We start from the raw sequence: 16,751 nt of genomic DNA, 5'->3' as shown, positions 1-16,751 counted from the left end.
ACTTCCTGGGAGAAGGCTTGGCAGTTCAGTAACATGCACTGTTCATTTAATCAGCCTACAACACTCGCTCTATGGCAGGCCCAGAGCCAAAGATGAAAGTGAAAAAACAAGACAAGAAGCTCTTTTTCTAATGATGGAGACGGAAGTGCAATCCGATGATTTACTACACTGCCTGGGAAATACTGTGACTGAAGAATAAACAACGCGGTGGAGCGAACACAGGGAGCTAAGGAAGGACCTTCCCGAGTTAGTTGGAGGTTACTAATTTGGTTTAATTTTTCTGTCCATTTTAAAAAGGGAGAGAGAGAGAGACAGAAACAAAGAAAGTCCTCAGAACACTCAGGATCCCTTTCCTGAAAGAAGTGGTTCTCAGCAGGGTTGGTACTGCCCCCTAGGGGAAGGTTTTGGAAACTGCTGAGGTGAGGGACATTCGGTTTCCCAATGATATTGGAGACGCACGTTGGCATTTAGAAGAGAATTGCCAGATGCCCTGCAATGCTAAGCACAGTCCTTGACAGTGAATAATTGTCCTGATATTTCACATGGTTTCCAAATATTCCACTGGCCACCCATGGAAGTGAAGGCTCTGTTTGTAATTCCCTGAGCCCAGAATCTAACTTTATTTTACACATACGAATGTTTCAAGGTGTTTAATACACCCTGGATTTTCTAGGAAGACCACTAACTGTGTATCGAGGAATGGCCATATTTTGCTGCTGCTGTTGTCCAGAATTTTACCAATAAAATCCATTTGGACACCCATGTCACTGACAGCACCCCCGTATATGCGTGGGGGCGTGTATCAGTAACTGTCATCCTCTCGGCAATGGGATGTGTCCCTGTCAGCATTTTATCAAACACTTTAGTACAGTCATGCCCAACCTTTTACCTTCTGAGACACATATTATAAGTTACTGTTTTTTCCCTTTAAATTTTATATAAATTATGTTTGTAGATGAGTTGAATTGCTCAGGAATTTAATTTGGGATGATAAAAGGGCATTAATAAATTTGGCTATAAAGTCAGTGCTGGGATTGAGAGGAGTTGAAAATCACTACACTTAAATTTTCTAAAATTTCAAGACCAACCTCATTTTGAGGAGAAGAAGCCTAAGAATGTGGCAGAGTGTTGGCAATTACCATGCTCATGTTCAGTCAGCTCCTAAGGTGTGCTTTAGCATTGCCCCCGCGTAGCAGGGCTGCCTGGCCGGAGGACAGGTGTTCCTGCATAGATGCAAACAAAGGGCCCATGTTCATCTGTAAGGGGTAAAAGGAAAAAAAGTAACAACTCTTCTTTGAACAGTCTTCATTTCCTATACCTTATTCTTGGGGGTTGAAAATGAAGTACTTTGCCTTGTTTGTTTTTGCCTTAAAACATCAGCGTTATTTTTTCCCTGGTGGCTCTGTAGATAGATAAATTGCTCTCAAACTAAATAGATGCATTCAAAGTACTGCCCCTGGATTAACACTTTAGAAGAAAACCAACATCCCTATAATGATCTTTTGTCATTCTCTTCCTACCTACAGACCATTAACATACTATTTAGCGTTTCTTTCATTCTGCCTTAGATCAGAGTTCTTTCATACAGGTCTGTCACTGTCATTTATCATTCATCCTCTTACTCAGGCAACAAACATTTAATGAGCACCCATCATGAGCCACGTGGTTCATTAGCTGCTAGGAGCACATGATTAATAAGTTCCTTTTTTTTTTTTGCCCTGAAGGAGTGCAGGGAGGTGGTGAAAAAAGGCAAATAAACAAACAATTACCGTGACTGATGATAAACACTATTTTAGAAGGATATATAAGAAGTGTAGAAAGTGATGTAATTAAAAATTTCAGCACCTTCCATTGACCCTTATACATAGCATGCCCTTTACAACAACTGTTTGGAAGTTACTCAAATTGTTCTAATGATAAAAATTGGGCCGATATTTTGACCAGTTAAAATGGGAAAATAGACCCTGGCAGGGTAGCTAAGTTGCTTAGAGCATCATCCCAGTACACTAAGGTTGTGGGTTTGATACCTGGTCAGTGCACATACAAGAGTGAACCAATGAATGCATCAATAAGTGGAACAACAAATCGATGTTTCTCTCTCATCAATAAATAAAAATTTTAAAATATGGGGAAATAAGGCTCCTGCCAGCAAGGTGAATGGCATTCTGATGGAATGGGATATTGCAATGCCATGGGGGCAAGTGGATAATTCTTCCTTCAACCACCATTTCTCTAGACATTGCCTTGCCATGTGCCAGACACTGTGCTATATGCTGAGAACACAAAGCTAACTAAATCCCTGCTTTTTCTCTCGAGGAACTGAGTCATAAAATTGTTTCCAGAATGAGGAATGCATATCCATACTGGCTAATGGAATTGCCAGTTTTGGTGAGGGAATAACATCACCCAAAGTCTCGGGCTCAGAAGTAGGAAAGGAGCCAATGGGGGGAGGCCGACCCAGGTGAGCCAGGCGGTAAAGCGGGCTCCAGGTTTGCAGGCCAAGGGCTCCTGGCAGCAAGAGATCGGGACCGAGCCCAACGCCCAGATGCCCAGATGCCCAGGAGACAGGGTTTGACACAGCAGCTCCTTGAACACTCCCACGAGGACCTGAGCTGAGTGAGGGAGAACACCAGGCTGAGCTCAGGCAAGGCTCGGGCTCTTGGAAAAATCCAGCGCAAACCAGGTCATGGCAGAATGGGGGGCGAAGAGCCATCAGGAAAGAGCGGGGTTCTGCGCGGTTACAAACCAGATCCATTCGTGTGTCTATTTTTAATTTTTTGTGAGCCTGCTGTGTGTGCACCACGTGATCCTGGGGTGATGATGCTTAGAAAGCACAGTTTCAGTTTGTATTCCAGACCATATCTGGCTGCTAAAGAAAAGCAATCAGCGGATTTCCTTGTCTCCTCTTTCTCTTACTAATTAGGAGTTAACTGAATCGTTAGTACAAGCCATCCCCCGGTCCATCCATTCATCCATCCACTCAATAAACACTTATTACCAGCTCCGAGGTGAAGGACCATCCTAGGTGATGGGAGGAAAAAAGATAAATAGACCCGACCCTTGTCCTTGAGGGGTCGGCACTGGGAGGCCGGTCCCAGCGTGGGAGCACAGCGCAGGACACATCGATTCCAGCGACAGAATCTGGATCACTTTTTCTCTGTCAATAAATCTAAATGGGTATGCCGACGATAATAAGTGGTGCCTGCACAACTGTTACCAAGGAAATATTTAACTCAATTCCTTGCTGCTGCGGTCTCTGTGCAGTCGGGCCAGGTTGGCATTCTGATTGCTCAGGAGGAAAAAATACGATGAAATACTCTAGTTCTTCATATGCCAAGATGAAAATCATCAATCTCAATCTCTGTGAAAGATGAAACTACTTTTGGAAAAAGAGCAGTGAACTCTATCAGTCTTTCTAAGGCAATGTAATCTTTGAGATGATACAGAGAGGGCAGAGGCAGTGGAGAAGTGCAGAAGAATTTATATGGGGGAAAAGGGAAATGATGAAATTTCTCCATCAATTTTACAAGGAGCTAAAAATAAAACAGGACATGTGTTAAACTCAAACGACAACAGTGGTTTTTGAAAGGTATACAATGTATTCTAGGTGCTAAGTAATTTATGTGCTTATCTATAAATTTGTCTACATCTAACATATGAATGCCTTGATATTTACGTAAGATGGTCTAGGACATGATTCAAATTAATGCAAAAAAATTAAAAAAAATTTCATTCCCTGCTAACCCTTAACCCCTTCAACTAATACGTGTGCCAAATCTTTTTCATTTCTACCATCTACTATTTCCAGTTTCCAGTCGTAAAACATTCTCTTTTAACCACGAAAACTTATCATTATCTAAATTTATATTCCAAATAAAAACATTTAGTGTTAAGTACATCTTTAGTGGAATAGCTTATAGTGCCACACCAAAGCTTAGGAGAAATTAGGTATGTGATATTTGCTGTCTAACTTCTTCAAGACAATCTTTCCTCTGCTGTTATGCCAAATATCTCAGTTTCTGCTGCCTTGTAATCCCCAACCTGGGTAATACCTGTCTCTGTAACTCATACAGGAGGCGCTGGTAAGTATTTTCTGAATTAGGAAATAGTGAAGGAGAATTATGGTTAATTGGGACGCAATGCTGGATAGTGACAAAGAATCTAGATGTTGAAACCAGACTACCTGGGTTTGACTCCTGGCTCCGTTGGTAGTAAGATTTTGTGCAAGTTACTTCACTTTTAAAAAAATCTATTTTCTCATCAATAAAATGGGTATAACAATATTACCTATCTCCACAGCATTGTTGCCTGGAGCAAATTATTTAAGTTAAATGAGGCCCTTAGAACATACTAAGCCATATAAGTGTAAGCTGTTATTATTGTCATCGCCATTATCTTTATCGTTTTTCTGGAAGCCTGAGGGTTAGGAAAGAAAGGTGCTGGCACAATGAGGTTGGCAGGATACAAGTGTGACTCAGAGAGGAAAGTCAAGACATGGATTTTTCTCGAATGTCCAAGGTCCTCATTCATGCATGTGCTAATCAGATGAGTCCTGGGAGGAAGAAGAGAGCATAGGTGGCTTTTCTTAGCAAATAGCTACCTTCTCCCTTTCCAACTGTTTGCTTGACTAAATCATACTCATATTTCAGGACTTCAATTAGACATCTTTTTCTTCTAAGAAGCCTCTTGACCCCAAAGTCTGAGCTTGGTGCCTCTTTGATGTGCTCCCGCAGCCTCTTCTGCGCTGTCTGACACTTTTATAGTTACCTTGATGCTAGTTTGGGTCTTCCACTGAAGATTTCCAATTAGTTCTCTTTGATATTCCAACTCATGAATTAGTTGCAGAGAGGCAGAGATGAGTGATACAGAGGAGTGATGCATAAAGACTTTTTTTAAAGTTTTAGAGATAGCACAGTGTGCAATATGGACTATTAAGTTACCAACTTCACATAACCAAAAGCTTATCACATCTGCCTACTTAGCTCAGTCCACCCAAAGGCTGTGGTTGGGATACTTTCTTGCAGAAAATAAGAAGGAGGAGCTCTGAAGCATGCACCACCAGTGTACACTTTTGTTTACAAACAACATATATGCTATTAGTATAACAACATTATGTCCATTATAAATTATACACTGAAAGCAGAAATTTCAGAAGAATATCACACACACACACACACACACATACACACACACCTCTCGATGTAGCTTAAGATAAGTTTAGCAGTGCCATTTACATCTTATTTGCTTAAGCTTGCCCTTTAGAATTGTCTTCAATCCATAGTTTCTTTGCAGGAAACTCTTGTCCATTTTCTGCGGGTTAGTTTAGTTAATACTAGAAGTCATATAAGCAGGGATACTTGCAACTGAACACAGCAGGGACAGGTGGGAGTGTGCAGTGGGTTTTCCACCCTTTCCTCAGCATACCTGGAATACCATGTGCAACACTGCACTGCCCAACATAGGAACCACGCAGAACACCAGGGTCAATCTTTATCAAATATTTTTAGTTTGAAATAATATAAGTATAGATTTTTCATCTCACTCTTCCATGCCCAATCCATCAGCAAATACTGTCAGCTGTACCTTCAAAATACCTTCAGAATCTGATCACTTTTCATCTCCTTCATCCAGGCCACCCTATTTGATCCAAGCTGCCATCTTCAAGGTTAGCATAATGTCCTCCTAACTGGTCTCCCTGCTTCTGTCCTTGGCCCCTGAACCTCAGACAATGTGATTCCATTGAAATGTGTGCCATTTGTCTGCTCAAATGGCTTCCCATCTCAGAGAGAAAACCTAAGATCTCACTATGACAACCAAGGCCTTCTAACAACCCCCTCCTCCATTACTTTTCTGCTCCTTGCTCACTCGCATCACACAGACCTTTCCTAAATGACTTCTGTGGCCGTAAAGAACACATTGGCCTCCTCACTTAGCCTGAAGACCTCACAGAGGGTGGTGGAAGATGCATTTACTATAAATAAAGACAGTCAAGAAAGCGTTTCCCTGTGAAGTAGTCAACTATATTTCAAAGCCTTTTAACAACTAGACAGATTTTCTTCTGAGGAATTCAGCAGAGAGAGGAAGCCCGTCCCAAGCCAGTCCTGCTGTTGGCCCCCAGGACCACAAAACTTTTCTGTTGAGTCAATGTATATTTCCTTGATTTACTACAAATGCATGGTTTTATTTAAACCAAGAGCACATTTTCATTATTTAATTTTGCAGATAAGTCTTTGAAAGCGGAGCATCTAATAAAGATTATTTGCAATACCCATATTCGATGCATGATCTTCACAACCACAGTTTAATGTGAATTTAAATTCAGCCAATAATTCCAGGTGACAGCTTTATCTACAAAGCCTCCATTTCTATTTAAACCAATTTATTTAATGGAACAATTTAGAGCACTTGTTTAAACTGATCCAAATAACATATAAAAAAATAAAGGAAAATAACTTTCAAATGTATTTTAATAATAGAAAACACTCCTATTTTAATATCAATGAATCTTAGCCTCGGGTGTGAGTTTTAATTATACAATTTCTTATTCAAGAGATTTAAGGAAGATAGCAATGTAATCATTATAAAAATGTAAACTCAGATGAAATCCACCACTCTCCCATAAAATACCAATACACAAATATCAAAACCTCAAATAAAATACGTGCTGTGAAACATAAGAAATGAAAATACTGAAAATAAATAAGATACAAAATTATAAAGTTGAAACACATTATGCTTCAATTGTCATTTCACTACATTTCCACTGCTTTCTAGATGCATCTCATGTACAACTAGTTTTTAAAAATCTGGTGGTTTTCTTTATTATGAGGGCTGGGATGGCAGCGATTGAACACTCTGCATTTTCTTTGGTAACAGAAAGTATGATTTATGAGTGAGGAATAAAAATCTAAGAAAACCACTCAATAAATTATTCAATTTTCAGATTGAGCTGATTTGGAGCAAATATCCTTCAAGCTGCCAGTACAGAAAATGCAGTTTACCGGAGAATAGTGTTTAAGAGAATACGTGTCCATATTTTTAGTAACTTTTTCACTGTTGACAAGGCATTTACCCTCTTTTAAGTCCCAGTTTACTTACTGAAAAAGTGGGATAGCCCGGTCAGGCGAGGCTCAGCGGTTGAGCGTCGACCTAGAATCCAGGAGATCGGGGTTCGATTCCCAGTCAGGGCACATGCCCGGGTTGAGGGCTCGATCAATGACTCTCTCATCATTGATGTTTCTATCTCTCTCTCCCTCTCCTTTCCTCTCTCTGAAATCAATAAAGATATATTTTAAAAAAAAAAGTGGGATAATAATAGAAAGCGTGTTTCAAGGTGGCATTCAACATAGCTGATATGTGATGGACATTTTTTCAAGTATTATTTATTTAATATATATGAGGAAGATATATAATTAGTGTGTCAAATAAAAAATTACAGGGGCAATTCCTCAGGAATCTCTCTTTCTCAGAGAGTAATTTTTTTTCATCTGTACTTTGAAACCTCATTTCCATGAACATGGACATTAAAAAAAACTGTAAAATTGTTTACAGAAGACTCAGATGTTGAAAACAGAGACTTCAAGTTCCTGTGAATTATTTAAGAATCAAAGGAAAATATGAGATAACATTTATAAAGTACCCAGCGTCATGCTGGAGTGTAGTAAGAGCACAATAATGATTGTTGTTATTTTTTCCTTACCTGTTATTGCTATATTACGGTTATGCTAATTAACCAAATACACTGTGCCCTGGCATAAAAGGAGTTTTTGAATACCTGTGCATAATAAGACCATTCAAATGGGTAACAAAGAGGATGCATCAAGTAACCAAGAAAGAATAAAAAAATTAAATTAAAAGTAAAAATAATTTTTTTAAAAAAGGGTGTGGAGGGGAGCTGACAGAGGACAAATGAGCAAGGACTTGATAAAATTCAATGACATAAGCCACTTATCATAAGAATATTTGGTAAAATAACATATGTTGCAATGACATTCTGGCTGAGTAGCTGCCTATAAAATCTGAGGAATAATCACAGTGGCGAGCAGTGCCACACTGTCTCCTTAACCTTTGGATCCAGACATTTGAAATAAATAAAAGCGCATTTTTACTTATTTATTTTTAAAATTCCATCAAGTATTGCAGTACATACTACTGTAAAAGAAAGTTCTAAAACTTTTCCTGTCATTTTTCTAAGTTTCCCTGAGTAGTTTTTTTTTAAAAAAGTAAGTCTTTTCCAGAAGGAAGAAGAGGCAATGTTACCATCCAATATAATATTGCTTGGAAATTTTCCTCTTCAGTGCATGCTGTGTGTGTCTAATTGACTTGTAATTACAGTTAATATTTTCCTACAGGAAATATTCCCCCCCCCGCAAAATATATATACTCAGCATTTTGTGAGTATATTTCTTTTAAGTAAAATATTCTAAATTTCATCTACCAACATATTAAGTAACTGTAGTATTTCTGTGTTCCAATTCTTATCACAAACTAATCCTAAATTTTCTTTTAACACTGGCAAAGGATCATTCAATTATAACTTAAAGACAGTTAATATCTAACATGAAATCTGGATATCTTTAGTCACAATAAGATTAAAATTCATAGTATTAGTTCTTATACCCAATAATTAACTGGGGACAGAGCAAGGCCTTGGTGAAATTCCAAATAATGGGTAACCCATGTGACAACAAAACTCATTAGAAGTTTCACTTTGATAGTCTGCCGTGAATTTCTCACCCAGAGAACAAGGCTTTGGGCCAATGGATAAGTTAGACTCGAGTTTGGGAACAAGGCACAGAAATGCCACTTAATGAGCATTAGCACATGATGAATCACACTAGCTGTCTTTGGAGAGTTGGAAGAATTCTATTAATGACACCATAGGTGCCTCTCCGAATGAATCAAGCACTCAAATGTAGTCACTGAAAATTAATTTAAAAAGGAATTTTTATGCTTCTTGCTTGAAATGTATAATACAACTACAATTATGTGATATGATCAAAAAGGAGCTCCCTCAAGTTGGGGAATTCACCAGATAATTAAAGCTAATTTCTGGACAACCAACAAACAAATGACCTGAAATCACCATCGAGCGTTATCAAATTACTTATTGAATTTTCCATCCTCAATAACTGTCTTGGTATCAGGAAATATTGTATTTTGATTTTTGGCCTTCGATGAAGAAGCCTTTTTCTGCTATATGTCTTCTTTCAGTACATAGTGTTCTCTAGTCAGTGATCTTATAAAAACAGCAAGAAGAGAAAAGTATAATGCATTTTTAAGAATGGCATCTCTTCTAAGATTTTAACTATCGCAACATTTCTCTGAGTCCCAAATAAATAAAAAGAAAATTTCTTTTTGAGTACCTAACCATTTTTAACAACATGTAAATTTGTGACATATTTTCCTGACAAAAATATATACTTAATCATATTATAAATCAATTTATTCATCAGAAGCTTACAAGTAAATTTGAAAATCCAATTTGTATTTAATCTTTTTTTTAATGTTTTTTAAATTTCCTTTTTTGAAGTCACAGCTAATGGCCAAAAAATCGGTTAATGTTTTACAACAGAAATTTAGATTCACTTGCTAGTCATAAACCATAAACACTATCATTATAAAGTTACAGTGATAAAATGTGTTATAAAATCAAGTGGTCCAACTATAAACCAGTTTAATTTAGTTTGTATTACAACTCTCATTCCCAGAAAAGAAACAGTCTGGCACATGGCTACTATCAAGGTACCAAATGAAAGCAAACTTAGGACCCATTGTGATCAGGGTATCCCTATAATGTATATCTCATTAAGCTATTACTGTTAATCCTGCTTTCATTTTTAATCACTTAACTTCAAAATATTTTTAATAAATGATATAAATTGTTGTTTTAGAAAATATTTACTAGTTATAATAGAATTTAGAAGTTCTCTAAAAACCTGACAGTTATAAGAGAAAATTAATAGCAGAATAGGTCAGAAACAGGGCAGTTGGCTTGGTTTTTGCAGAAATGATATATTGTGAACTCATATTCTGAACAAGGTCTAAGTAGTAGAAAAAATTCTGATGAAAGACCATACCAATAAATTTTGCACTTACTTTGCAGAGACACATTGTCTGTAACACACTGTAACTCTAGCTCTTCAGTCCATTCCATCTTTGGCTGGATCTGCATCATCTGATAGTTACCATTCTCAGTCATGGACCCTGGTTGACTGTTGACTGTTGTCTTTCTCAAGGTCTTCAGGTGCTGTTGAACTTCTGCCAGGAGAACAGCTTGTATTGCTTCAGTTACCTGTTAAGTTTGTGTTTCCACATAAATTATATTTAGTATTATTACAAATGTTTGGGGTCTTGCAAAAAACCCAAAGCCTGGAATTCTGATTAGGAAGGTTTCACATAAATTGCAACGTTCCACTCCACTAGGATTAGCATCTGAAATAATTACAATGCAGATACTGAGAACTGGCACCCAAACCATCACACTGTTCTTTTGTAAATGCAAGAAATTATAGAAGAAAGTTGAAAGAAGTTTGAAATTCTTTCTCCTAAGATATTTTCATTTCTACCGGAGACTAAAAAACATTAATTTGAATATATCATAATGCTCTTTTTTTAAAAAAAATATATCTTTATTGATTTCAGGGAGAGGAAAGGAGAGGGAGAGAGAGAGATAGAAACATCAGTGATGAGGGAGTCATTGATCGGCTGCCTCCTGCACGCCCCCGACTGGGGATCGAGCCCGCAACCCGGGCATGTGCCCTGACCGGGAATCGAACCCCAATCGCCTGGATCCTAGGTCAACGCTCAACCGCTGAGCCATGTCCGGCCGGGCTCATAATGCTCTTAGAGACAAGTTTAGCTCCTAAAATAATGTTTAGCTGTAAAGCACTATTTAGCTAAAAACACTTGATTTAAACTAGGTTTAATTAAGAAGGTTAAAGACAAGATTTTAATAATAAATCTCACTAAACTGTGTGTGTGTGTACGTGGCCTTATATAGCTCAAAATACTGCAAGGCACAACTTCCAATTATTGTACATACCCACTCAAGGACCTGTGGTTGAATAGAGAGGAAGGGGGACTGCTTGTCACAGAGCGTCTAATCCACTATCTTCATTTTTAAAATAAAAACCTGGGACATGACATCCCAAGTTCCACACAGACTTGGTGGACTGGCCTTTGGAGCCTTTCTGTGGCTTCTATGTCCTTTCTGTATATCTCATCCCAAGTTTTATATGCTTATCCCTGAGTAAAAAAGCCAGTGTACCTTAGCCTCTTTCTAGGAAGAAATGAAATAAAGTCCAAGAGTTATGTTAAGTTCAAGGAAAGCCAAGTGCTGAATCAGTGAGAAAAAATGAAGGGCTCTGCTGATTTAGGTGAACTTGGGGCATCTTCTCTGGCTGACAGTTAAACCTTTCATATAGCTACCCCCCAATGCCTGCTCCCTTTCCCCTCCAAAGCCTGCCTCCCAATGACGTGTTCCACAATTGCCATTGTCCCCTCTGCATTATCCCCAGCCTACCCATACAATGCCTAGGGTGTGGGCTCTGGGACAACACTGAGACTGGTGACGGAGAGAGGCTGATGACAAAAACAGAACACGGATTCATCTAAATATTTATTTAGTCTCTTCTATGTGGCATGGCAGCAAATGAGACTTCAGGCTCCAGGGGCACTCAGGGAGCTGTTGCTGATGGCAGATACTTACTAAACCACAGGGGCAGAAGGAGCCTGGCCCTTGACCTTCAATATGGGAAGCTTCCCAAGTCTCAGAGAGGCTTCCTGATCACTGATCAATCCTCTCTTTTCATCCACTCAAACACTTACACTCAAATGCTTGGTTAGGTTGTGCAAAAAAGGATAACGGATGAAGTGATTTACTGTTGCTACCACGTCTACTAACGCTGGTACCTACAGGGACATGATGCGTATCACATGGTGGGATTCTCAACAGTGTGTCAGTTATTGCACACCATGAACCTAACACGCAGTTCCCCATATCATGGTACTGGTTAATCATGCCTATTAATATCTACCGTGTTATAATATGTGATATTATATTAACTATATGAAATAATGTTTACTAACATATACTCTATATCACAGTATAGGTGAACCATGCTTATTTATGTATATCAAACGATGGAATGAACTATATTAATTATTCATGAACAATTTCACATCACCGAATTTCATTTTAATTTTGTCACACATTTTATTTGACAGCACTAGTTATAAGATGTGGATGATGTGGTAAAAAAAGCTCTAAAGTGGAAATGAGAAAGCTCGAGTTTCTGATCCAACTATGACAGTAACTACAAATGCAACCTTTGACAAGTTCAGGGGCTACTCTGGGACTTCATGTCCTCACTTATAAAGCAAAGTCTATGATACAGAGAGAGGCTAGAATGGGAGCTTCCAATTGCAGAATCCCATGTGGAACTTCCCTCTGTCCATAACTATAATTCAGAAGGCTACTGGAGGATATCCTCGGACCATGGTACGTCCGGATTACGGTCTATCCCTCCAAGTAGGCGGTGTGGCCATACGCCCGTGGGAGCATGGCTGCCCTCTCACTGGGGTCATTATCATCTCTGAGGAGCAGCCACAGCTGTGCTGTGGAATATCCTCTGTCCCACTGGATATAACAGTCTATCTAACAACTTGAGTCAGTATTCCTTCTTGGAAATATACAGGGATTTATGTAATTTCATCTAACATTTTTAATTATTGGATTTATATATCATGACCACCTTTTTTAACTGTTGAATTTTGATTTTTTTTACATATTTGTCACTATAAATAAAGAATAATTAATAATAGTATCATTGAAAAACAAGAGGAAGTAAAAATAACAGAATAAAACATATTAACCATAATTGAGTAGGATACCCAGAGCTGCAAAATTTAAAAGTGAATACTGAATGGCACACATTCAGATGGAAACAAACTCAAAATACACACTTTATGCTCAGCGTGAAATCAATAAAGCATGGTTCCAATTCACAGAAGTGATACAGCTTATAAGCAGGTAATAACGTTATCACAGTATCTGGTATACAGTGGGCACTAAATAAATACTAATGGAATTGAAATAGATTCTGTACACTTTAAAAATATAAGCTGTGGAAAGTAGAATATACTGATAATTTCTAACTATCAACACTTGAGTTTCTCTAGTATATAAATATAGTAGACAAATTTTGTAGATGGTAGGGATAAAATTTACCTCAACAAAATATAAAATGTATATAGCATTTTATTAAATGTATTAAACTTTGTGACTTTAATAGTGAGCCACAATGGAAAGCACTAAGACTATAAGCTGTCTTCCAAATGCAAGTTCCTCTGAAAATAGATATGCAAAGTATTACACTCTATGAGGGGCTGTGCAGTGATTTAAAATAAGGTTTACAAATCCATTAGCTGGAAAGAGACAGCCACAAATCTGGGACATATACTTATTACTAGAAGTATTACAGTGCCATAGGCAAGCTAAACATTTTAATGGTTTTTTACTAACACCTTGAAACAGCAAAGTGAAATAGCACAGAGTGTTATGAAGACTCATAAGAGCCCCCGAGGCCTGCTTGTAGTTGCAATGTCCAGATTTTCTGGTATAAAGGCATTTTCTCGGCACTCGGCTCATGCTGGCCTTTCATGTCTTTGCAGCATCTTCTGAAAAAGCAACACCTCTTTCTGCCTCAGAGGCATGGATGTCATAGTTCACCCCCTGGAGTTAGATTAGAAAATCCCAAGAACTTTAGAGCAGCTTCAGAAACATGCAAATTAGCAAGCCCAAAACCTTGCTGTTGCTTTTCCAGCATTTATTTTTATGTTGGGTATGTTTTTCTTGTGAGAAGCAAAAGAGAAAATCTCCAGACAAACTCATTCACCTGAAAAATATACTTTTTAATCGCCCCTTAAAGGTACCCCCCACTCAACTTCTGAAGCAGGACTTTGCTCTGTTTTACAAAAGCATTTCATTCCCACCTAGTGCTCCTAAAATACATTGAAAAGTAGAGTCAAGTTAACACAATTCGACTAACTGCTTAAATGAACAGTTTTATTAGTAATTTGAGGACTGGTTAATGAAGCATTTAAATGGATACATGTAAAAGTCTCTTTTTTTTCCTGAAGGGCCGAGAATACTCACTCCCACTTTATACATGAGGAAAATAAATAGTCAAGTTAAACCTATCTTCCAGAGTTACTCATCAGGTTAGTGGCAGAGATGAGAGGAAAACTGTGAAGCTTGGACGTCCTATAGTGTAAGTCATAAATGCTCCGGTAATATTTTTACCTGCTCCCAGCATTTTGCACAAGGTCATAGTATCATACAACCTTAAAATCCATTAGTCCAAACATGTCCAAACCACATTAAAACTTATCTGAAGGTCAAATGAACAACTACAAAAGATCTTTAGTTAGAGCAATTCAAGATAAATGTTCTGTTGAATTCTTTTTCCTAAGGATTTCCCCCCCATTATGGAATTCTTTGACTACTAGGAAAAAAAATTGCACCTTTAATAGATAGACTCTTTTAGGGTGATTGCTAATATGCTGGTAAAGTCAAAGCGTACTAATGTGCATTTGATTATCACAGAGGCTTTTTGCATAGCTATTCATTCATTCAGTAAATATTTATTGACTGGCTACTGTCACTACTGCTTTTCTGGGCACTAGTCAAAGAGGGTGAATGAGACCAAGTCCCTGCTCTCAGCAAGCTCCTATAACAGTGAGGAGCCAGAAGGCAAGCAAGCAACAAAAAAAGGTATAATTCCCTTCAAAAACAAGCACAAAAAATAAAATAAAATAGGGTAATGTGATTGTGACTAGAGGCATGGGGCGGGGAGGGGGAGGTGGCATTGTTAGATGGAGTGACCAGGGAAGACCTCTCTAAGGAGCAGGCTTTTGAGCAAGTGATGAATGGAAAAATAAAAATTTCAGCTCAAGAGAACAGTAAGGTCCTGAGGTGGAAATGAGTTCTGTGTGTTCCGGAAATATAAAAGGGTCAACGTGGCCAGCAAGAATAGGAGGGAGACTGATGAGCAAAGAGGTTAGGCTAGGGGCAAAGCACATGGAAACTTGTAGGCCGTGGTAAAAAGTTTCAATAACCATTCTAATTGTGTTTATTTGGTTTTATAGTGTCAACCCCCACAGTTCCTTCTGAGTTAATTTTCTTTGTTTCCTTGTAACCCAAAATAACCATTTAAAAAAAATGTTTATATGTTTTTATTGATTTCAGAGAGAGGAAGGGAGAGGGAGAGAGAGAGAAACATCAATGATGAGAGTCATTGATCGGCTGCCTCCTGCAGCCCTCTGCTGGGGATCGAGCCCATAATCTGGGCATATGCCCTGACTGGAATTGAACCGGGAACTCCTGGATCATAGGTCAATGCTCAACCACTGAACCATGCCAGCTGGTCCCCAAAATAACCATTTTTTAAATTGGAGTTATTGCTATTCTCACCTTGCAAATTAGATAGTCATTTAGCTCATGAAAAAGAATAAAGTTCCAATAGTATTCATCTAATAAATGCACAGATATTTTTTGTACAATGTACAAAGCTACCCACTTAGCTTTTAGGACCTAAAAAGAGCCTGAAAAGGGAAAGGACTTAAATTGGGCATTGAAACCAGCTCTCTAAATCAGCTCACAGATGGAAGTACTCTCAGGATAGAAAAAGGATTTCTAATTACACTTACCAAATTCCTAAGCCCAGGGACCTTGACATCATGGCACATTTTGAAATAAAATAATAGACAATTCTACCATAAACCAAAACCTCAAAGAGTAATAAGTTACCGATAACATGACCATCCCTTCCTCAGCTCCCTCCATTCATACTCCCTAACTTGGTACACCTTTGCATATGTTATTTTCCACTTTTCCCTTCATTATTAGTCTCTCCATTAGCCCCACTGAATGAAACATTCAGGGAGGGCATTGTGTGAGGACCAGAGTACCTCCTTCCTTGTACTTTCAAGTAAAGGAGAGAATGAATGAACCACAGCAGCAAGAAATGCTTCCATAATCAGGAACCCAAGCTGGGTCATACCTGCACAGACTGGTCTCTCCAACAGGCAATTAGCTTCAAAAGTGAAACGTCAGCTTCAGGTATGTGGGGTTCATTCTTACCTAGAAATATACAGAACACATTTATGTCTTGAAAGTATTAAAATGGATGCAACCCAATGGTCTTTGACTCCAGCAGCACATTCGAACCACCTGGGGAGATTTTTTTCACAAACACCAGTGCCCAGGGCCAGTCTTCCAGATACTCTCATTTAATAGGTCTCAGGGTAAGGGTGGGTCAGGCATTAATACTTTGCAAAAGGAGCTCAGATGATTTTCATATACAGTGAGAGCTGAGAACCATACACTTATATGTATTACTAATAATTATACTAATACATATTCACATTAAATCAAATTCATCTCTATACCTTAAATTCATCTTTGTACCTTTTTGCCAACAAAAGGCAATGACTAATATTCCCACCTGAACAGATCACCGAATTTTATAATTCCTTCTTCATACGAATAGTTCCTGAAATTGTACATTGCATCTATCACACAGAAATCATATAAAAGACTTCCTTTGATGTGTCCTTACCCAGCTATGCTACTCTGAACAATAGATACAGCACTTCTGTTTTAATTTGCCTCATTTTGTTATGTATTGTTTCTTTTAAGTCTGCCTTCTTGAGCCTCTTTTCTATCCATTTGCCTTAATGTTGAGTGT

The 16,751-nt window shown here is 38.2% G+C and overlaps 1 protein-coding gene across 3 annotated transcripts in view; it reads right to left on the bottom strand.

The window, feature by feature from the left end:
* WDR72 (WD repeat domain 72) overlaps positions 1-16,751 on the bottom strand; it is a 174,866-nt gene that overhangs the window by 65,658 nt on the left and 92,457 nt on the right. For all 3 annotated transcript variants that reach the window (XM_087814578.1, XM_016224977.2, XM_087814576.1), the window contains exons 16-17: positions 16,065-16,144; positions 10,099-10,294 (exon numbers count right to left, since the gene is read on the bottom strand). In XM_087814578.1, the coding sequence (XP_087670704.1) occupies positions 10,099-10,294; positions 16,065-16,144 (276 nt within the window). The remainder of the gene's footprint in view (positions 1-10,098; positions 10,295-16,064; positions 16,145-16,751) is intronic.

Source organism: Miniopterus natalensis, chromosome 1, assembly GCF_054644295.1.
Source record: "Miniopterus natalensis isolate mMinNat1 chromosome 1, mMinNat1.hap1, whole genome shotgun sequence".
NCBI classification, from domain to species: domain Eukaryota; kingdom Metazoa; phylum Chordata; class Mammalia; order Chiroptera; family Miniopteridae; genus Miniopterus; species Miniopterus natalensis.
The sequence above is the reverse complement of the archived record's forward strand: the minus strand, read 5'-3'. Positions and strand labels throughout refer to the sequence as shown.